Consider the following 23,565-nt stretch of genomic DNA (forward strand, 5'->3'; position numbering starts at 1 on the left):
GTTTGTTGGAGCGCAGCTCCGAAAGCACAGACTCCTCGCCCCACACACCGATCAGATCCAAGAGTGCCCGGTCAGTCTATGCCGGGTCCCTCTTTCTATTCAGAGATTACATGAACTCCTCTGCTGGAGAGCTCTGCATTGCTGCTGGTGCTGCTGAGCTCGCCCCGATGTCCAACCACGAAATGAGATTCTAACTGTCCAGAAAGGAAAAGGAATTCAAATTTTCCCGGGTCGTTTCCTGTGTGGCTGCTCAGAGCATCGAAGCTCGGACTGCTGTCCAGAGCGTCAACAGAGTGGTGCACTGTGGGATAGCTCCCGGAGCTACTAAGTTCGATTTGCATCCACACCTAGCCTAATTCGAGCTAGCCATGTCGAATTTAGCGTTACTCCACCTGTCGGGGTGGAGTACCAAATTCGAACTAAAGAGCCCTCTAGTTCGAATTAAATGGCTTCCTGGTGTGGACGGTTGAGCGGTTAGTTCGAATTAACGCTGCTAAATTCGAATTAAAGTCCTAGTGTAGACCAGGCCTTAGACTTGCTGGGACCCAGGGCAGAAAACCAAAGCCTAAGCCCCACCGCTTAGGGTTAAAGTTAAAGCCTGAGCAACTTAGCTTTGCAGGGCCACCTGTGGCATTGGGCCCCATGCCATTGCCCTGCTTGCTACCCCTTAATGACAGCCCTGGCTTTTAATCTACTGGATACGGAGAAAAACCAGTTGTTGTGGCACAGGTGGATCATGGAATTTTTATATCATGTTGGGGGGCCTCAGAAAGGGAAAGGTTGAGAACCCTGGTGTAAATGACTACAGAAAGCGCAGGGCAAGGGAGAATCAGATCATTTCAGTGCTGTTCACACCAGGCTACCGTGCAGTGGCAAGTGCCCTTGCATTCTGCTTTCTGATGGTGTTTGTAAACCCCTTTCTCTACATTTCACAATTTCGGCCTGGATGTCGCCAGACTACTGTCTATGCTCTTCAACGTCTCCTATGAGATTGAGTGCACACTTTTCACCCTCAATGCTTGCTGACATGGGACCGTAGGACCAGACCCTGTCTTCCCTGTCCTCTGTCATGTTCAGGCCTTACTTGCTACCCCTCATCCAATACAATGCCTTTCTTTTTTTCAAAACTCAAGGAAACTTAAGCTCGTTTGCCTCCCTCCCAAGTTGGCTGGATCACATCCTCTCTGTCCCATTTCTCTTTGACCATTTTAAGGAGATAAGAGATTTTCAAAATAGCATGAGTATGATAGCTGAGTATGTATGTAGCTGAGGTGGAGTGATGGGACCAAAAGGTTCCATGAGAGCTGGAGATATGTGTCAGCTGGGTTATTAGCAAGTAAATGAGCCTAGAAGCAGGATGAAATGTACCCAGCTAAGAACAATAATAAAATCCATCTCCAACTAGGGATAAATAGGCCTAGCTAGCCTAGCCATTCAAATTGTGAACGCATCTGTAAACAGAGTTCTTGTTTTATCCTAATCTAAATGGGATAATTACAATTTAGGCCCATCTCCACAGGCTGAGGAGGTGGAAGAATGTAAGTGTAGTGATGAGGGAATATTTTTATAAAAGACCCTGTAATCAAGCTTGTAACCTTTTTTATGTAACATGCCCTGAGGCTCTGACATGCTCTTTGCTGACCCTTCAGAAAGCTCAGCTTGCTGCGTGCAACACGCTCCAGCCCTGTGTAACTTTGTAGGATCACAGCCTTGCACCCCGCCAAACTTAGGGCAGAAAAAGAACTGCCTCCTCCCAAAGGGCAGAAGGGAAGACAGACACACGCTGAGGTAACAGAGGATCTAGTCATTAATCTCCCTGGGCGCAGGACTGAGGCTGGACTACGCAGAGGTAATGCCGCCTTAGCCCTGCCTCCACGCGGGCCTCCTCCGCTCCCTCTGTCATGATCCCCTGCATCCCTGCCCTGGACAGGCGGGCGCGGAGTGATTAGCAACGAGGAGGCCGACACTGCTCCCTCTCCCGATTGGTGGGTTCGGGCGGCGGATTCTGTCGTCTGGATTGGTTGAGCCTCTCCGGAGGCGGGCAGAGCCGCGCAGGCGAGCGTTGTGATTGGCTACGCGGCGGCGGCTCTGCTATAAGAGGCGCGGCAGGGGTTGCGGCGGGGACTCAGGCGTTGAGGTGTTGATCTGTGGTGTCTGGCGCGCGGCGGCGGCGGCATCATGGTGACGGTGAAGGCCGTGTGTGTGCTGAAGGGAGAGAGCTGCGTGACGGGCGTCATCAACTTCGAGCAGCAGGTCGGGCCCGAGGGCGGGGGGTTGTCCGCGGCCTGGGGCGGGCTGGCGTCATCCCCGCGGGGAGGAGCGCGCGGGGGCGGCGGCGGGGAGGAAGTGCTGAGTCACTGCTGGCCGGGGCCGGGGGTTTAACCGCCGGGGGAAGAGGCTGCCGGGGTTGCTCGGGCGCCTGGACGCGCCGGGAGCCGGAACAAGCGGTGGGTGACGCCGCTGTCCGGGGGCGCTGCCCCGCCTCGTGTAACCGCGCCCCGCCGGGCAGGCACCCGCGGAAGCGGCGGCTACGGAGAGAAGTGCGTGGGCCGGCGACACGCGTGGGCTCCCCCTGCGGCTGGGCTGCGAGCGGCGGCGCGGAAGGCTCGTTCCAAAGGGCGAGCTCGGCCCGCTCCTCTAAGGGCTTCGGGGAGCTGGCTTGGGAAACCGCCGCTGCTGCTGCTGCCGCCGCCGCCTGTGGCGTAGGGCAGGAAGCTCTTTGAGTCCGGTTGCTGAACATCCACCTGCATCGCGAACCGTGTTACTGCTCGGAAGGGCTTTCAAGAGCCGGTCTCCAGCCACTTGGGATCAGCGGGGACAGAGCCGCACAAGAGAATTGAACCATTTGTGACTGAACTGGCTGAAGCGCAAGTGCGTCAGTGTGTCTGCGTTGGCTCTGCGAACTAGGTTCAAGTGCTGCCCATGGTCTCAGTGGCACTTACCTACATCTAGGTGGCTGGAGGCTCTGCGCATTCTGGAAGACTTTGCAAAGCCACCAGTGCACAGGGGGCAATATTGGTAGGCCTGACTGAATCACGTCAGTTTGTCTGCATCCATATTTGTGACAAATCAGCAGTTGAACTTAAAACTTAAGTTACTAAACCTGCTGAAAGGCTGTTTTCTTAACTAGTTGTTACACCAGTTGTAGACCATTTAGCCTATGTCTACACTGCCCATGTTACAGCGTGGCTGCACTGTGACATGGGCAGTGCAGACACACTTTATCCCAAAAAACCCACCCCAAATAAGAGGTGGTAGCTTTATCACCGGGAGCTGTCTATACTGGTGCTTTTCAGCACTGAAATGTGTTGCTTGGGACAGGAGTGTCTTTTCACACCCTTGAATGCCTATAGGTTTAGCGCTGAAAGTGACAGTGTAGACACAGCTGTAGAGTCACTCTGGCTGTGAAGTGTCTTATGGGCTGAACTATGCAATAGTATGGAAAACTGGGAACAGCTTTGCTTTGAGTGTTCTCTGCAGTTGGGCACTGACACACCCTCTACTGTATCTGTGCTGGCACGATGCCATTGATTTCAGTTGGTACCGATATAAATGAGGGGAAGAGTAGCCATGCCACCTCACCGAGCCAGTGTTGCTCTTAGATCATCTTGCCCACCTCTCCATGCAACAAGTACTTGGCAAGACTTTTGTGTGCTAATGCTCCTTACTCGAAGAGGGCATGAATCCATAAGTGTTACTCAAATAGTAATGTGCATAACAATGATTCCTGGTAAACAGGGCCACTTAAAATAGTGCATGGAAAATGTAGTTTCATAACTTATATATTAAACTAAAGAGACAAGGTGGGTGGAGTAATAGCTTTCATTGGCCCAACAGCAGTTGGTAAGAGACAAGTTTTTGAGCCACACAGCTCTTCTGTGGGTCTGGGAAGAGAGACAGCAAAATGCAAGGTGGAATGGATTGATTAGCATAAATAGTGAGCTCATATTGTAAGGGACCATTCAAGGTAGTGGCCTGTTAATGCCTGTGCAGTCATAGGACAAAAGGGGGCGGGGTGCTTATCTGGTGTCTCTGATCAGTCCATGATTTTTAGTGTCTAGCAAAGTAATGATTTTAAACTCCCAGGCTCATCTTTTTTAAAGTGTTGTGCAGGTTTAAAGCAGTTAGGTTTTCCATGGTACTGAATACTGCTTTTCTTGGACAGCATACTGCTTAAACTCTTGTCTTCAATCATAATGATCAAAAGTAGCCCTGCAGGAGCCTCAATTTTCCTGCAGGTAGAAATTACTGAACTCTCTATCTAAGAGGGCTGAAAACCGAAGAGATGATCCACAGGTTACAATATCCTTTACATAAATTTCCAGAAGAAACTGAAGCTAATTAAGATTACTTCCAGGCTAAACATATATAAAGGAAAATCACTATTTATACTGCAGAGTTTAAAAGAACACCTTAAAGCATGAAAATAAGGTAAAGTGTATACACTCCCTTGAAAAGGCAAATAGCTCTTTTGACAGGGGTCTTAAAATATGGATGCCAACAAGAACTTTCTTGAACAGCGATTGTGCTGTGGGATTACAATATAGAAACCAATTCTATGTTATGTAAGTGGTCAGGTCAAAAGACTGCCTTGTATCTTCATTTGAGGCTTGAATCAATAAGTCTTAGCACCTGTATTGCTGGAGAGACTGACTATATTTCATGTCAGTTGTGAACTGATGCTGTAGTTGTTCACAACTACAAAGTGCTGTACAAACTATGGGACTGCAAGGTGTATTCTCTCCATTGATAAGCAAGCCTCAGTTATAGCTTTATCTGCTGCCTTAAAACTCTAGAAGTCCGACTATTTGTTGTGTTAGAGTAACAGAAATAACTTTCTTTTTCCATTTGTAGGATAATGGACCAGTAACGCTCTCAGGAAGGATTACAGGTTTGACTGAAGGAAAACATGGCTTCCATGTCCATGAATTTGGAGACAACACAAATGGTAGGGTTCTTGTCTAGGCTCTCTTGCTATAGCTAAACTGCATTCTGACACTTAAGTTTATGGCACTTGATGTGATTGTCCTTAATATCATGTCTTGTGGTCCTATAAAACTACTGTAGTGATACTCATACTGGAATCAAACTCTTGTGTAAATTCAGTTTGTGTACTGAAAGGAAAAATATAAAATGAAGGTCTGTCACTGCTATCAGCAACTAGCAGTATCTCACTTCAAGAAACTGGATGGTAAATGACCACTGGATCTGAGCTACCAGTATTCTAACACAGTAACTTTACTCTGGAAGTTCTCGAAGCATCTCTTGTGAATAAACTCTAGTGGGTGTTCAGGGCAATAGTCATTCCACCATCTTTGAGTGGAAAGTGTCACATACTACAGGAAATGGTTAGTGAGTTTTTTTTATTAAACTTGTATAAGGCATCTTGCTGGGGAAATTTACTGCAGAACTGAGTAATCTTTCTGATGCATAACTTTGTAATGAAGACTGTAACTTGTTACAGGATGTACCAGTGCAGGTGCTCACTTCAATCCTAATGGCAAAAACCATGGTGGACCACAGGATGAAGAGAGGTGAGCATCAGTATTAACTTCTTGCATTCTATGGATCTCTACTAGACGTAAGCTGGTCTTAACACCAGTTGCTCCATCACCAACTGTCCCCCTGAAACTAGTGTAAAGTTCACCCAGTGCCATTGGTCTTCCTCAGTCTTCAGCCACTGCAGTCCATTGGAGATTCAAAACTGCAATATCTGGCTCCACCTCCTCACAGTGCCTGTACTAGGGGCAGGGGGCATCTCCCAGCTTCTATAAAACAGAAGTTAAGGATCAGTGCAGAGGCTTGATAGCTCTGCATACCTAAATGCTACCAAGTTGAGCCAGATTTTGTTCCTTAGAAATTCCAGAGGCCCAATTGTGCTGTCCTGTATAATGCCCTTGTGAATAATTGACAAATGACAGAGCATCTGGTACTTGAAGACCACTCTGTAATCAGAACTGGCACTGTGGGGTTCAGAACCGAATTGCATCTAGATCTGTTTCTAATGGTGGTGAGTGAAGCCAAAAAAGTGAAGGAGTTAGGCTAGTGTTAACATTCACAACTGTGACTAGACTACAGCACTGTAGCAGGAGTTGTAAGCATCTAATTTAATCTTTATTGTATATAATGGAACCAAATTTGTGGACTTTTTGTGCAGTTAATCATATTGAGCAAATACTTCATTTAGGGTTTATAGTAAATGTGGTTACTCATTCCAAATGTTTAAACAACTTCTAGGAGTGTCCCAAATCAACTTCTAGCAAAGTCAGCCACACCATAAGAATGGCTGTAATTGTCAGACTAGCCAAGCTATTTCCTTCATTTGACTCCACTTCTGCATTAGAGGAGAGCTTTTACCAACCCTTTAAAATTTCTGCCATAGTTCAGCAGAAATGGGTGTGATTAACTTCAGCATTTAGGTGTTGGCTATAGTGGCCCTGCATAAACTTTTATTGCTTATGCAGTCAGTTTTGTAAGCATCTTTGGAAAAGGTTCCAAAATAGGAGCCTGGAAAATTAGACTTGAGCCTTCATTTTTTTAATTCCTTTGGTATCAAGTTAAGGACCATTTTAAAACCACCTGGATGTTTTTTTGGGGGGGGGAACTAGCATAGCAATTTTCCTTTAAAATTACTATGCCTCCTCTAGAACTCTAGAGGATTCAGCAGAAAGTATGGAGGGAGGTGGGTGGGGATAACTATTGACCAAAGCAGTCTCTTTAAAAGCTTCTGGTATTGGCTGCTGTTAGTCTAGTCTGGTATTCTGATTACTCATCAGAATAATGATTCATCTGTCTCCAAATTACAACTCAAGATGGACTTCTGGATTTTCAAATTCCTGGGTAACTAGAGCAAGCACAGAGTCTTAGTGTCTTGCCTATAGTTTATTTCGCAATTCATAAAATACAGATGTCAGAAAAGAAATAGTACAGGCAATGATGCTAGTACAAGCAAAATACAGCCAAACACTAACAATCTCAAATTGATATTTGGACATGGTGAATTTATGTACATTACTAATTTAAATTATACACAAAGGGTATTCCGCATTTTTTCTCTGGAAATCCTAATTCTTCTGGAAACTCCTGGATGTTAAACAACAAAAACAAATCTAACCTGTTCCTCTTCTCTCCCTCCCCTCTGCTACTTATGGATGCATGTCCTAATTCATGAGAATCAGATGATGGGAAATACATGCTACGGAGAATGTTCCACAGTAGGCCAGAGCCCTGTAAAATGCCAGATAAGGTTTCTTCTCATAAGAATAGAAAGTCACTTTTAATATTCCAGATCATGGTACCTGTTTTTCCTCTCAGCTGGCAGCTTGCTTTGATTCAAATAGCTGTTGACCAAGTATTGTGGTATTGCATCAAAAGCTTTGTGTGGCAGACTGACAAGGGCACAACTAGACATTTCTAGTGTCAGAGTAAGCCAGTTTAGAGTTCTGCCTATTTGAGATGAATAACTTTTTGATAATTTTGAAAATACTAGTATGGCAAGTGTGGACAGATCAACTTTACCAGCTAGTGAGTTTTGATGCATTTTGCAAAGATTTTTTTGTAGGCTGGACTGCCATCTGTCTTCTTTAAGACATGTTTGTTTCAACATCTGCGTGTTCAAAACACTAGCTATGCTTTGTGGTCTCCAGAGCTCTGTCTGGGACTGAAGTCAAACTGAACAGTTTCCTTGCCAATGTGTTGGCAGATTTCCCTTATCCTTAAATATCTGATTCTTTTAAATAGTGTGAGGACTTTAAGTTGGGGGAGAAGATGGGGTTAGGTGGCATGCTTTACTCAATACTTCAGTTCAAAACCTGGTACAAATGACAATTCAACTTTTGTATTAAACAAGAAACCAGAAATCTAACACAATGTCAGTCACTACATGGAAAAACTAATACCTTTTCTACTAGTGAATAATTCAGACTTACTGTCTCAAGACTCAAATGACTCCTATTTCTGTGCATTCTAGGCATGTTGGAGATCTTGGCAATGTGATTGCCAATAAAGAAGGTGTGGCAGAAGTGTCAATTAAAGATTGTTTAATTTCTCTTATGGGACCGCTTTCTGTTATTGGACGCACCATGGTGGTAAGTATCAGCTGACTAGTATCTATACTAAAGTCTTGTTGTGAGACTGAAATCTGGTACAGTGCACATGTATTACAGAAGCTACCATTCTTTGACTGAAAAATCTGAACCAAATAAGCTGAATCAGTGACTATTTGTAAATAGACCCTGTAGTATTAACTGAACAGCACTATTAATCTAAATTAGGTGTCTAAGGATGAGATAAACGTCAACACTAGCATTTCTGGATATCTTAAACTAATTTTTCAATTCTGACTACTTTCTGGGGTTTCAGAATCTGTTCTCTAGATTACTACTACAGCAATTCTGCTTTTGCCAGCAAGAATCTGTGGTGCCCTAAAAACAGGGACAGTATCATGACTGCAGGTTATTTGTATTTTTGTTTAATGAAGTTACCTGAAGCTTTGCAGAATTTGTGTGAACGCACCTGTTAATAACACACACACAGCTATGGCTGCGTATGTCATGCTGAAGGATGACTTTTCAGCCTCAAACTTTTAAGCTGACCTGCATTTTTTACTTTGAAACATGTGCAGTAGTTCTCTTGCATGAACTATAGCTCCAAAACTTGAAGCCTCATTTAAAATGACATGGCAAACTTGATGTGTGAGTTGCATAATGAAGGCTTATGTGTGAGGGGAGAAGATACCAGTTTCAAGGTGGAAGGTTAAAACCTACTTGCACTTAAAAGGACTAGAAAAATCTTGATCCACCTTAAAGGAAGAGGTGGGAAGATGCTGAACATGTTGGAGCTCTTGAGCTACATGTGTAGTCCTTCCCTGATGAGTTCTGATGTCACCTATAGGATTTCATGATGAATTGGTGTTGGAGTAGTCTGTATGACAAGTGACAACTACTTGATTTCTGCAAGTGGTGTCTTCCTGGCTGGCTTCTGGCAGGCTAGATTCTGAAGCTCACTCACTTCACTTAACAATTTTTGCTTCTTTCCAACTCTCTCCTGCCAAGTCTCATTCAATAGGTGAGATACTAAAAAAAGTTGGCTAGAGGAAACTGGATCTGTCTCTGTATTGCTTCCTCTAGTATTTTAGGTGTGGCTTTCAGGTAACTGGTTTGAGTGCAGGTAATCTGATTCAGTGAAGGATTTGACAAGAGGCACTCTAGCAACCAGGGTCTAAAGAGTGACTTAATAGTGAAGCTGCTAACCTGTGTTACAGCATTAATTAAGTTGGCTGTTAACACTTTAGTTAGATCCAGAGTGACTGAATACCCATTGTAGACTACTATAACTTAATGCAAAGTTCTCATTCAGGAGGTATACTGTGCAAGGTAACTGGTGTGAAGCAGTTGCATCACTGGATTGTGAATGCACTGTAAAATCACCACTGTTGTATTCACCTGCATCAGTGTTTGACCAAGCAGAGAGATGACTTGTGCCATCCATTAGGTTTACAGCATAGGCACTAGCTATGAATGCTTTAACCTACTACTGGCTATTGAAATCTTCCTGTTGGCTTGGGTCCCTATTGCAGGGATGAATTTAAATTTTAAATAGCTTAATACTCCCCTTTTGGGTAATGGTGCCAAGATATTAAGGCTAATTTTTTTCTAAATTTTGGATTTTAACTTCAGCTTGCAAATAATACCTGGAGGTTACTCTTGTGGCCAATCTAGACTTAAGGAAATATTGACACTCATGCTGAGTACTTATGAGCAGTCAGGTGCACTTTAATATTCAGCACAGAATTATTTGAACCTTGCTCACTCTAAACTCTTATCTAGAAGTGTAACTTCTAAGACACTGTTTCCAGCAACATGAGGGAAGTAGAAGTATCTTTCCTCTCATTTAATATATTAAACTAGATGACAAACTTAGCTTGCCTAGGTGATATGAACTAGAATTCAGAGGGACCCACTACCACTTAAGTTGCATGGCTAAAGGTTGAAATGTTAATTTTAATCCATTTAAATGGCAAGATATTAACACCACTTTTTCTTTAGGTCCATGAGAAAGAAGATGACTTGGGTAAAGGCGCAAATGACGAGAGTTTAAAAACTGGCAATGCTGGTGGTCGTCTGGCTTGTGGTGTTATTGGAATAGCTAAGATCTAAATATTGACTACTTAAAAGCACTTAAAGTGGAAATAAGAAGTAGGCTATATAGCCATGTACACTTTACTGAAAACATCAATATTTTGGCCTTGTTCTGGCAAAAGCTTTCTTTAATTGTACTGCTACTTTCAATCCATGTATTGGCTAAAATAGTGTAAAGATTTACATAATTTTGTACAATGTATACTGCAATTAAAATGTTGATGGAAATATATGTAGTGTTCTGTTGTGTTCTAAAGTCATCTCTGTAGGATTAAAACATCCACTTCTGATGATGGATAGGGTCAATATCAACATGCATGTATGCAGTGGCTTCCAGTTCCTAAACCCTTAACAGGGGCAGAAATTACAGTGCTCATTCATAGGCTTTAAGTAATACCAACAGTAAAACCTCCTATAATGAAGGGACATAGTTATACAGCAGGGTAACAGCTGCACTGGAAGTCATTCATTCAACCCCTAGCACCATTGATCATGTAAACAGGGTTCCCCATATGGATCTACTTCTCTAGTCCAATCTGGAAGACCAGAACACTAAATCCCAGTGAAATATCTAAAAACAAAACTTACTATTCTAAATTTTATAGAATTGCTGCCTGTGCTATTGAAAGGAGGTGGTATTGAACCAAATGCTGGGCACACCTTTCTCATACATAGTATTTTGACTATTCACTTGCAGCAGTACTAAATGATTAAAACTGCCATACAACATGCTCAGTTCTGACTGCTTAAGGGTAAAACTTAACCCTGCCTCTGATGTAGAGGACAACACATTCACTTAAAGCTTGAAGGAATTGGCTTAAATATCAAACATTGAAAAAAAATACGTAATTTCAGCAGAAACTATTTTCTCTCACAAGCTGCAGCTATATTGCATTTTGAGATGGGAGGAAGTAAAACCTAATACTATCATCACACAGAGAAGGTCTTTATTTCCCTACATCAGTTACAGGGGTGGTAGTGAGAACAAGGGCAAGCATCTAGGCTGGAAGCCTTACCTGCTTATCAAAGTGCAGTATTATGTGGGACTACTTGTCTTTTAGATACAGAGCCATAAGATAATCTTGGCAAATGTACTAAAACTATATCAGACATCTTGAACTAATTAGGTTGACCAGCTGGAATGGCTTGGGAAGATAGTTTGCCTATTCCTAACCCAGCTGGCTTGGCCCAGGTCATGTTGGTGAACTGACCATACACTTCTTAAGCAGGTGATAAGGGCACTATCTATATGAAGTTTATGTAAGGGTTTCCTTCTCCAGGTAGTGTCACTTATTTAGTGTATATTATAGTAACAAAGCATTTCAGGGGCCCAGTAATTCCTGGTATATACTACTATTTAGACACTTCTATTTCTCTAAATTCTTTTTAATAAAGATCTTAACATTCCTTCATATTTTGAATATATAAAGTGAGCTGTGGAAGTAGGTGGTGGCATGTCTAGCCATCTAGATGCCTATGTAACTAATTACAAATGGAATGGTTCTTTGAATAGCAATAAAACTCTAGAAAATGCATATTTCATTCATTAGAGGTGGCAAATAATGTAGAGGCTCTGTGGAACTCTACCATTCTGTTCTAGACATTGACTTGTCTACAACAGCAGTACTGATACTAGTGAGGGGATGTTTCAGGGTTTTAGCATTACTCAACCACAGGAGCCCTGAACCTTTGAAAGAAGGTGTATACCAATACCATCATCTTCCCCCAACAACCCTTTCCTTTAAAATCAACTTATTGGATATGTGCCCAAGTTTGATTTTACTTCAGGACTGAAGACAGTTTTGTCTAAGTTGTAAAATTGAAATTGGCTTACTAAAAAGGTCAACTTTGTATTAGGCACTGTACTATTGCAGATGTGGATTGATCCATGGTGTTATGCAAGTTTCCCTGCTACCATCTACTAGTTCTACTCACTACAAGCTAACCTACTTATAGAATAACTGGCTTTTATACAACTGGGCCAGGTATTTACTTTCAAAACAATTTTCTTATACCATCTGATACTTAATAGTATGAGTTTTCTGCTATAATGAAAAAATTTCAGGTGAAGTGATAATAGTATGTATAGAAATAGGGCACTATCAGGCATAGGTTCCATTTACTATCAAAATACTCCTTTCCAAAGTATTGACCCACACCAGTTGTTTAAGTTCATGAAAAGAAAAAGTTCAGTGCCTCAGCAATGCCTGGTTGCACTCATTTGAGTGCAACTCAGATTACAGACATCCTAAGGGGAGATTTCAAAGGTTAACTGGACAGAGTTAAATATTAATCAAAGTAGGCTAGCCTAAAATATGCACTATTTCACAATGTTACTGGCATGTAAGTTAAACCATATTTACCCTTTAATGTTTAAAAAAGTTTGTATACAGGGCACCATTAAGAAATGGCATTGCAAACCGTTTAAGAAATGGACTGTTTGAAAATCTGATTTCTAAATGGAGATGGTGGAAGTGTAGGGTGACTCATGTAACCTAGAATACATAAATTATTTCCATGTCTTTTGATAAATGTATCCACTCAAAGACCTCCCCCTCCCTTATAGAATTGACAGTTTTGCAAGAGTTTTAAACTTCAAATGTGTTCATATATATATAAAAAAAAGTTAGGTCCAGGGGCCTGCCATGGAACAAACATTAAGGATACACAAGTTTTAACACATGGAATTTGAGTTCACTGCAAGTATGTAAACAGTTTTTTTCTCTTTATTCTGCTATTGCAAGAACAAAAATATATGTCCTCTTCCCCCCTATATCCTCCCCCTACTGTTACCTCCCTCCCAAAAAATCCCAACTATGAAAAAAGTATTGATGTAAGAAAGCAGCTGCCCTTCACTTAGGAAGAAAAAACTTTAAAATGCAGAGCACATCTAGCCCCAGGGGAAAAACATTTGAACATGGACAAGATTCATACAGGTTTTTTTCCACTACATTTTATAGCATAACAGGCTTCAGTTGAACCTCTGTGTAACATAAGCCTCATTTTCTTGTGCACAGGGTAATGGAGAAAGAGCTTCCAGAAGTAGAATTCTTTGGGATTTGGTTCAGATTACTGTTGGCAGCCTCTAAATTGTTTGCAGCAGAAGAGCTATCCTTTTGTAGTTTTTTTTTTTTTTTTTTTTTTACAAAAAATAATTTGTCAGTGGGAGAAAGAACAGTTAAACTTTCCTAGGTTTGTGTATGTGTATTCTTCCATTAGTTTGATAGTTAAACCACCACATGGGCAAAAAGTTTAAGCCTACCTCTTGCTAGTGTACAGGAGATAGGCAATTTTAATATAAACAAACAAATAGTAATTGGCTAGACTTGTGTGAAGGAACAGACAGCATTTTATAAAATCCTTGAATATCCCCACCACCACTTCCCATCCCCACTTAAAAAAAATAGGTTAGCATTTTAAATTGGTGATTTGGTGTCTCTGATTTCTCTCCCACCCCCCTTTCCAAAAAAGCATGAATGAATTACAAGTACAAAAGATGTTGAACTGGTGCTTCCCCAGCCCACCAAACACAATCTTAATATAACATTACAAGCAGAGCAGACTTTCTGAAGTGGTCTGCTTTGTCGGTATGTATTTTTAAAGGTTAATTAGGGCAACATTTATTATAGAACCAATTGGAGAAAAAATAAAACCTTGATTGCATTGCAAACACTTAAACAATTACCTCTTCAAATAACATTTTAAAACCACTAACCTTTACCTAGTATGGTCAAGTAGATCATTAAAATGCAGCAATCTAAAAATCAAAACTATTACAAATAAAAATTTGCTTTTGTGAATAGCTACACAAACAGATGTATTTCTTTTTAACAATTATAAACAAAACAGTCTAATTTAGACTCCAGTACAGCATTAACAGTTCAAACTTTAAGATGTTGAACAATCCTTTTCCACTTCAGTGCAGTGTAGGAAGAATAGCACACGTTAAAGTTTGTTACGAAAATAGAGTTTATTAAAAACACATCCCTATTGTTTTGAGGAGCTTTCACCGTTACCTTTTCTTAAATTAAAAAAAAAAATAGAAAGCACTTCTACGTCTGATTTGTAAACTTTTTAAAGTCAAAACTTTAAAAAAGTTACAGCAAAAATGGGTAATATTCATATCTTCAGTATTTTGTGTTATGTTGACGCTATTTTAAATAGAAGGGAAGCAATCAAATTGCTTACAATTCCCCACAAACTACTGAGGGGCTGTGGTATAGCAGAAGCAAATATAATACAGCAGTACTGTACAACTCTAAAGCTCTACACTCCATTAAATGTCACTGTCACGTTTTTGACAAATTCCAGTCTCTAGCGAGGAGCCTCTACAACTGAGCCGGTATCCTTTTCGGCTTGCTCAACAGATGAGGTAGCCTCAGATGTTAACTCTTCATCAGGTTTTACACCTGTAGGTCCAGACTCCCCTTTATTAAGTTCTGAAACAATGTCTGCATTTTCCACTTTGCCACTATGAGATTCATGGTTTTTGTCACCATCTGCCCTGTCTGTCAGCTCAGGTTTTTCCTTTCCTCGATTTTCTTCCTTGTCTCTACGAGACTCCCTATCTCTAGAATCTCTCTCTCTGTCTCGGTGTCCACTGGACCGTCTATTTCTCTCTTCCAAGTCTCTATGTCTATCACGTTCAGGGCTTCTTCTTCCCCATTCTCTCCTTTCGCGATTACCAAGTCGCTCATGATCTCTATCATCGTTGCGGTTACCATAGCGCTCACGCTCATTTTCTACCCGGTTTCCAAAAGACCTCCTTCCAAATCTTTCCTGGTCTCTATTAGGAGTGAATGTCTGCCTATCATTCCTAAACTGCCTCCCATCTCTATTATCTTCAGGCCCACCTGGTCCTCCAACTCCTGGTATCCCACCAGGCCTGACAAAGTGACCAGGTGGTGGAAAAGGGTTTTTCATTCCATGTGGTGGAGGCATCCCAAAGCTCCCTGGTCCTGGAGGTGGACCTCTATGCAACATATGGGGAGGCATGTGCCGAGGTGGCATCAAGGGAAACCGTTGTAGATGAGGGGGTGGCATTCCTGGAGGTCGCTGGAGTGGTATTAAACCAGGCCGTGCACCAAGGAGGCCAGTAGATGGTGCCTGTAGCCCGATCACAGGAGCAGGTGGTGTAACCCCTTGAGTACCTGCAAACCAAAAAAAGTAAATCTGTTATAAAAAGGCTATAACCTCAGAGTCTCTTATGAAAGTTACCCCTTTAAAGCTCATGGAAAACAGTAGGGTTAGGAAGTCTGGACAAATCAGAACTGCTTGCATAGTATTTAAATTTTATTTACTCCTTGTTTGTCTCATAAATACATATCTGCCATATACTGAACACTGTAAAAGAAAACACCATTTTTTAAACAGAGGTTGTGTTGATACATTTGCATTAAAAATAGTTAATACTAAATAGTATTTTTGTTTTTCATATGGGCAGCTGCTACTGTACAGGAGAGAGACTGAAGTGGGCTGTTTATCCCCACCTCGCTGCACTGCTCTGGCCACACCTCCAACTTCCTAGCAATTTATATTCCACATATTTCACAACTGGTGCAGCACCTTACCCACTATCCAACCTGCAAAGTGTAGTTAAAGTAGCAGGAGGAAAGTTAAATTCAGACCCAACTGAAAATAATTAGGATTAGAATTTAGGCAGGAGGGACAGAGTCTGAGTGAATGGGGGAGGGGCAGCAGATGCAAAATAACTTCCTGAGATGGGGGTGTGACCAGAATTGGGAACCTGGGCAGGTGGTGAGATTAGATACAACTCATTTTACTTTGTTCTTTAAAGGTGGCAACTGCCAGGTGTTGGCCAAATTTTAACCTTTAAATTACTTTATAGCAGTCTCGCTCAACTGTTTTTCATTCTTAAATCTGGGCTCTATTTGAATGCTGTGATCAGACAGAAGGAAAAAGTATAAAACTTGAGAACACCTCACTAGAGCAGGCCCAGTCCTGAGCTTGTTTACATCCATACGCTCCGTACCTGGGAGTTCAAAACTCAAAGAGCAGACTGCAAGAACAGTAACGGCCAAGTATTTAAAACATGTACGGTGGGAGTTTATCTTGCACAGTTCCATTTGTTTACAGTTGATAACATGGCTGGCCCGTTATTTAGCTTTTATAGTGTATCTACTAACCCAGCCCTATGACTCATTTCAGTCACTTCTGTTTTCTGCTCATTGAGAAGCTTGTCTGAAAATACTTCTTTCCAGCTAGAAACTGATTCACGGCAGTAGCCATTTTACAAACATGTTTTTATTTCAAGGGAAAGGAACCTCCAGGACTCAACTTTAACCAGAATATTGGCAGGATTTCATTCAGCATAACACATGTAAATTGATCTTAATCTGTCTCATTATTTTGTTTTTAAACTTTTATCATGAAGACAATAGATTTTATTCATAAAAACAGTCGCAGGAAACTTAGACTAAGTGAACATAAAGCTAACAACGCAACTTATAGATGTTTTGAGACTGCTCTTCCAGGGGAGACAAATAACCAGAAATCTTAACCAAAATCCATGTATTACATTTTTAAATTACTTGAGTACCACTACAGAAGGCCTGAATTTTAAAGCCATTGTGAGCAGAGGGAAAAAGACACATCAAGTGACCTCTCCCCCATTTCACATCCCTCAACTCCATTTCAGCTACAGTATCGACTCAATTCAGTGTGAATCTGACTATATATAGTCCTCTCCCCCAGGTAAACACGACATGTTTAATGATCAGTAGAGTGTAATGCTTTCCCAAGAACAATCTCTCATTTCACAGTACCCCATCTTGTTTCCAGTTATGGTAATTAAATTTAGATTAAATTCCTTGGGACTAGGGTCATCCATCTCTGACACCTAGCACTATGGTATCTTCCTTGCTTATAGCATGGATATTAAAGGCTCTAGATAGCAAGAGTCTACTGGCAGGAATGATAAAGAAGCTGGCTGTTGTACTGGTCCATGGTACGGTCATCCATCTTGTTGCCTTCCTCTCCAACCAGATACTTTTAACTACACAGTTTGATACTGTGACATTCTTGATAAAGAATCCATCAGTATAAACTAGCTTGAGTTGTGTTTTTTTTGTCTCCCAAAGAAGGGTATTTTGATAACCTCTTCACCATATCATTCTTGTAATTGTGCCTATTATGATCAGCACATAGTCCATACATGCTAATACACATTTTATTCTTCTTAAATGTCAAAGAATGCCTGAGAGTCAAAGTAGGTGAGGTAATATCTTTTATTGGACCAACTTCTGTTGGTAGAAGGGACAAGATTTGAGTTTCACTGAGCTCTTCTTCAGGACCACTTAAAATGAAGTGCGCAATTCAGGGTTAGCAGGCAGTAGTGTGTGCTACAAATTATTGTAATGAGCCATAAAACCAGCATCTCTGTGTAGTCTATGGTTAGTTGTTTATATTGTGAGGCAAAGTTACTGCATAGAGAATAAATGTGACAGAAAATCTAAATCTGAGATGTAATGAGTTTAAAAAGGCAGGTAGATGCCTTGGGTTTATATTTGGCATAGGTCAATGAGAGTACATTGAAACAAACTTTAGAAACATTAATATGACAAAAATTTTAATTCCATTTTTGAAGTCTTGGTTGATGATCATTAATTTCTCCTCCTTCGCACACTGAAAATGCAGTGGTGTCTATCCCACCCCCAGTCTTCTCACGGTGTAAGAAAATAAAACGGTCAGCAAGTTCCTTTCTTCCCAGAGTAGCTGAATAGATTTCACTGTAAGTGAAGCATCTCGGATGTTTTAGCCTTGCACCATACAAGGTTAGGCTATATAATTTCTTTACTGAATTGACTCAAGCATTAGACTAGTTTTACTCTAAGCCCAAAGTCCATAAATTACATATCTAAGTTTACTGACAAGTGCTAAATAAAAACTAAAACACTACTCTGATTGTACATGCAACTTTTGGTATAATTTACTTTGTAATCCTCTAGGGTAGAAACAGGATTTCAGTGTCAAACTGTTTATCATCAAATGTGAAAAGAAGTACCAAAGCTCCCACTAAAGACATTTGACCTTGTAAGCAACATGTGAGTTAAACAAATAAACAAACAAAAAAACCACCCACTCTAAGAAGTGTCCACCAGTAATTGTGTAGAGTAGTCATAAAAATGTACCTGTCCTGGAATAAGATCATCTTGCCCATCCATGACTATGGTGAAAAAATATCACATCTTAACCACACAAATTTATTGTAATTTTTTTGTTAATAATTGGTTTAAATCACATATAGCCATTTATAACTTTCCAGATGGATTAACTACATGCTTCATTCTGCACCTCTTAGCTAGAACATGGCATATACTCATAACAGACATTAATTGCCATTATTATATGAGGAATATGTGAGGAGTCAGGTTTCATTCATGCAACACATATGGATAAAAAATATTAATCACCTCCACAGCTTTTACCAGCAATATATGCTAAGGTGACAGGAGCTTTTAAAAGTGTACAACACAAAGAGCTCAGCAATGAAGTGTATTTTAAATATGTTCTTCAACCATTTTCAACAAGAAACATGGATGTTGCCTCAGTGAAGCAGCATTACATGTATCAAAAGCTGCTATTGTGATACTCGACTTCATTCATAGATGAGCTATGCCTCAAAATGCTGTAATAGCCTTGTTTTGTATAAGAGCTTTAGTCCATGGTTTGTCAGGTATAATATACTAGAACAGTTAATATAGTCATTTTAATATACTTGTAATGAATGATCAAACTAGATTTCTAGGCCAATATAATTCCACTTCTGTTCATCTCCTCCCAGCAATTTTTACAAATCCACGTTTCTTTTTGGTAGGTTTAGCATTTGTAACTCTGAAGTAGCTGAAAAATATTACATTTGCTTTAAAAACCAAACTCTGGACAATATTCAGTCCAAAGTCCAGTGTAACTTTATCCATTTTTGCTCCAACACACACCCTCTTCTGGAGATCTGTTAGGATGACATACAAATATTGAGATTCAAAATTCTGGGACATTGGTAGACCATCAGCAGGGCAAATGTTTAGGATAGAGGCTATTGCTAAGATTTTATAATGTTTAATTTCCAACAACTCTCAGATTTTGCACTGCAAATCTCTGGTAAGATCTTAACACCGCTCCCCATAAAATTGGAAAGTTAAATACTGTCATGAAATCCTTGAAAATGGTGCTGCACAGTAAAAATTTCTAAATGATGTAAACAGTCATTTCCTCCCAACGTCACTATTTCCTTCATTATAATTTTATGCACAATTTCACTTGACATAGCTTCTTGTGTTTTCAAGATTGAGTCCATGTCTGAACCAAGAAGTTTTGTTTCTCTCAGTTTTCTATCGCATCCATTAACACAGGCCAAGATTAAAAGAAGCCTGCATGTCTAAATTTAGGCTGTAAATCAATATTTAGGCACCAAAATAATTGATCTGATTTTCTATAGTGCCAAGCACTCAACAGCGTCCCCAGAAGCCAATAGGAGATGCTGAATGTTCAGCCCTTTTGAAAATTATGGTACTTATTTAAGTTCCCAAATACAAACTTGAGAGTCTAACTTTAGGCTTCATTTTTTAAAAATCTTGGTTATCGTATCAAGCTTTGGCTACCAATATATAAATTATGTTACTGATTTTATAAAACATTTGTTAGTGAAATCAAAGCATGTCATGTGACTGATTTAAGGTAGAGTTCAATTACAGAATGGTGTTTGAGAGTTCTCCCTCCTTTACTGGAATGGGTTACCTAGGGACGTGATGGAATCTCCATCCTTAGAGGTTTTTAAGGCCCGGCTTGACAAAGCCCTGGCTGAAATGATTTAGTTGGTGTTGGTCCTGCTTTGAGCAGGGGGTTGGACTAGATGACCTCCTGAGGTCTCTTCCAACCCTAATATTCTATGATTCTACTATACTTCTCATTTGGTCACTTGTCTTGAGAGTTGGTATTGCTACTACATTAAGAGGAAAAATAAAATGTTTATTGAATTTTTATAACAATGAGTTATCACAAAAAAGTCTAGCAGTACAGTTATGTCACCAGCACAGTGTAAATTTTAAAAATAGTCCATAAACTTCCTTTCCTAATTGCCACTTTGTAATACACATTCACTGCTTCTATTTAGCTCAAAATAGAGTGTCATCTTTTCTCAGTGTTTTACTTCATTTTTCCTCTATTAACATAGATTACACTAACATGCAGACGCCTCACTGAAGGATGGCAGAGGGTGAGAAAAGAGATATGCACCACACATTTAATATTATCAGGAAGTTGATTATAGCAAACCCAATGGAAACAGGAGGCAATTTGTTTTAGGGTAGAATGCAAGTGCCAGAGTTGGAATTTTGATGGTCACCAGAACATTTCTACTTATACCAAGTGTGAGACAGTATCTCAATCAGCATAAAAAAACCAGGTCAGAGCCTTTTAACATCCATCTCAAACATATGTTCAATAGTGACATGCCTACTAAAGCGAGGGCATTTGTTCAATAATAAAGTACCACCTAGTGAGTCAAGACCACCACTTCTTGCAGGAGGCAGATCAATGATCTCTGGCAGGATCTAAAAATCTGCTTTGCATATGAGAACTTATGACATCACATCCCAATTTATGTTATGAGCAGTTTGGATGAGACCAAAAACATCATAGTGAAGTTACGTTTCTACAGTCTTGCTCAGATTGAGAATACTATCATGAAAGTAGATGTGATCAGGAGCATCCATTGAATTAAAGCCACCCTGACATGGTTGTAAAACTTCCACTTAATGTTGGAAATACACAGTGCTTTGGATGTTCCATTCCAAAAAAGATCTTTTGAAAAGGTGGAAATATTTAGCCACTGTCTTGGCTAAAGAGTCATGGGTGTTTTAAACTAGAGAATTATATTAAATGTGATTGGTTGTTAAAATTGTTAAAAAACTGCTCTCATATGTAGATATCACACCAAAAAATGTATTTTTTAATTTTGAAGCTGAGTTATCAGCACTTGAACACAGCAGTACAATGACACACTGCTACTAGAATTAGGGCTGTGTATCAATTTTTCTTCCAAGACTACTTTTTTGTATCTTCTACATGAAATAATCTGTGCATCTGACGGTGAACTATTTGCTTAAATATTATGTTAAGGCCAAAGATCTTCAGGTAGTTCAAATCATTATGGAGACTCTCAGTGTACAAAAGGGTCCTTTCAGGAATTAATATTGTACATACAATTCAGACACAATGTGACTATAAAGGTAATCAGAACCAAAACTGTCTGTTGAGAAGGGAACTATACTGCATATGTGAACTGGATAGGTGACTGGAGTGACAGACCAAAACATAACTATGACATCACTGCAAAACAGCATAAGGAAGCTTACAGTAATTAATCCATTTAGAACTCTATATACAATACATTTTTTTTTGTAAACCAAACAGATAAATAAGCTTCATTTTAATTTACAAAAATATTAGAAGAAAGACCCTGCCTTTATACAGATTACATTTGAAGTATTCCCAGGCAAGATTATTAGGGTTAGACTTTTATGAGCATCTTGTCAGAACAATCTTCTTTCCTTATATTCCACTGGCTGAGATATGTTCTTCTATGTTGTCCACATCGTTGAAGATCATTTCCCCCCTCCCCCTACCCCCAGATCACCCCTAGCTCCTCAGACGGACCTTCATGATGCTCTTGAAATATTTGAAAATCTTTCCATCTATTTGCTTCCCCACTTCTCTCAATTCTGAAGGCCCACCTCATGGCCCAGGAGAAGCTGGACAGGGTTCATGTAGAATTTGTCAATGTCATTCCAAATAACTACACCCCATATTCAAGAATGAAAGGTTCTATTGTCCAAGGTGTTTGATGCCCCTTGCCTGCTTCTCTGCATGGCAATGGATAGCTAATTGCAGGTGACTGTTTACAGCCTCTTGTATTATCTTCTAATACCCTTCCCATTTTGATAATAATTCAGAAGAGTTATGCAAGGCACTCTACTTTACTATCCTAAGTGAAGAGGAACAATCTCTGCCTCCCATCCAGTCTCTTTCTGGTCTAGTGAACAAGAGACCAAGTCTGGTTCTCTTACACAGCAATACTGAACTCAACCCTCTAGGGTGGCCAACGTGAGCCTGAGCAGGAGCCAGAATTTACCAATGTACATTGCCAAAGAGCCACAGTAATACGTCAGCAGACCCCAATCAGCTTCCACCCTCCCCCCCGCCGCCACACACACACTCCCAGTGCCTCCCACCCACTGGCAGCCTGGATCAGTACCTCCCCTGTCCCTCCCGATCAGCTGTTCCGGGGCATGCAGAAGGCTCAGGGGGGCGGGCGGGGGAAGGGCATGGCAGGCTCAGGGGCAGGAATGGGTGGAGTGGGGGCAGGGCCTGTGGCAGAGCCAACGGTTGAGCAGTGAGCACCCCCCGGCACATTGGAATGTTGGCGCCGGTAGCTCCAGCCCTGAAGTCGGTGCCTATACAAGAAGCCGCACATTAACTTCTGAAGAGCCGCATGTGGCTCCGGAGCCACAGGTTGGCCACCCCTGCTCTAGGGGTAATGCACTTTGAATATTCCTTTTAAGGGTGCAAGAATTTCAGTTGATTTTCAGTTAGTAAATACAACAAGGATGTTAATTTCTGATTTTTAATTTGTAAAATGCATGCATCTCTTTGTATGTATTTATTTCTACTGGTCCTGTGATGTTTTTTGTGTCTCATCTGCATGTTCTTGCATAATTCCTTGGTATATATAATCTCTACAGTAATAGGGACACCTATCAACTTGAAATAGTCATTTTTAGTAGTGGCAAAGTAGGGACAGGTATAGTACCTGAAACAAGCCTGCTTGAAAATTTCTGCTTTTACAATCACTTTTCAAAAAATGCTTCTCCCTCTGCCCCACTCAGTAAATATCCAGAATGTTGGAATAAACTAATCTGACTGTAAAATCAGCACCACAGTTTTTCCTGTATGCAAAGTACTGTCAACATATGAAGTTAACAAACTGATAAAAATGGAGACAAAAATTTTCAGAGTCAATTTCTCTAAGCTCTTTCACATGTAAACACAGCAATTAAAAAGATTCAGAAATATTTTGATTTTTTTTAAAAGCTGACAATGTCACTTGAATTTATTTTCCTTCATGAAGTTGGTTTTCACTTCACTAAATAAAATCCCTTATGTACAAAGTCAAACAGCAAACTGTACAATACTCTAATAAATTTAATTGTTTTGAGTAAGCTCTAGGTTATACGTTATGGTACCACTACCAAACAGATTTAAAAAAAAAACAACCACCTTTTTTTTTATATTGAGTCAGTTATTTAAAAAAAAAAATCGAGACATCAAGATGTTCACATGCCTTGACTGAATAACCAAGTGATCTTATCACTATAACCACCATCCTCTCTCAAGCCACACCTTCCCT

The 23,565-nt window shown here is 40.5% G+C and overlaps 2 protein-coding genes across 3 annotated transcripts in view; one reads left to right on the forward strand and one right to left on the reverse strand.

Annotated features, from left to right (window-relative positions):
* Positions 1-2,094: 2,094 nt before the first annotated feature.
* Positions 2,095-10,369, forward strand: SOD1 (superoxide dismutase 1). Its single transcript, XM_045002307.1, has 5 exons — positions 2,095-2,253; positions 4,855-4,948; positions 5,465-5,534; positions 7,970-8,087; positions 10,047-10,369. The coding sequence occupies exons 1-5, from the start codon at positions 2,179-2,181 to the stop codon at positions 10,155-10,157; spliced, it is 468 nt and encodes a 155-aa protein (XP_044858242.1). The 5' UTR covers positions 2,095-2,178; the 3' UTR covers positions 10,158-10,369.
* A 2,974-nt stretch (positions 10,370-13,343) lies between these two features.
* SCAF4 (SR-related CTD associated factor 4) overlaps positions 13,344-23,565 on the reverse strand; it is a 72,320-nt gene continuing 62,098 nt past the window's right edge. For both annotated transcript variants that reach the window (XM_045002309.1, XM_045002308.1), the window contains exon 20: positions 13,344-15,289. In XM_045002309.1, coding sequence (XP_044858244.1) covers positions 14,454-15,289 — 836 coding nt within the window. In that variant the 3' untranslated portion in view covers positions 13,344-14,453. The remainder of the gene's footprint in view (positions 15,290-23,565) is intronic.

The sequence above is a fragment of the Mauremys mutica genome, chromosome 1 (assembly GCF_020497125.1).
Source record: "Mauremys mutica isolate MM-2020 ecotype Southern chromosome 1, ASM2049712v1, whole genome shotgun sequence".
Classification (NCBI taxonomy): Eukaryota; Metazoa; Chordata; order Testudines; family Geoemydidae; genus Mauremys; species Mauremys mutica.

Excerpts from the sequence above, each read along its gene's own strand:
- SOD1 (XM_045002307.1), top strand. The coding sequence starts at position 2,179 with ATGGTGACGGTGAAGGCCGTGTGTGTGCTGAAGGGAGAGAGCTGCGTG. Across the intron at positions 5,535-7,969 it reads GGACCACAGGATGAAGAGAG|GCATGTTGGAGATCTTGGCA; the intron begins GTGAGCATCAGT and ends TGTGCATTCTAG. Across the intron at positions 8,088-10,046 it reads TTATTGGACGCACCATGGTG|GTCCATGAGAAAGAAGATGA; the intron begins GTAAGTATCAGC and ends CTTTTTCTTTAG.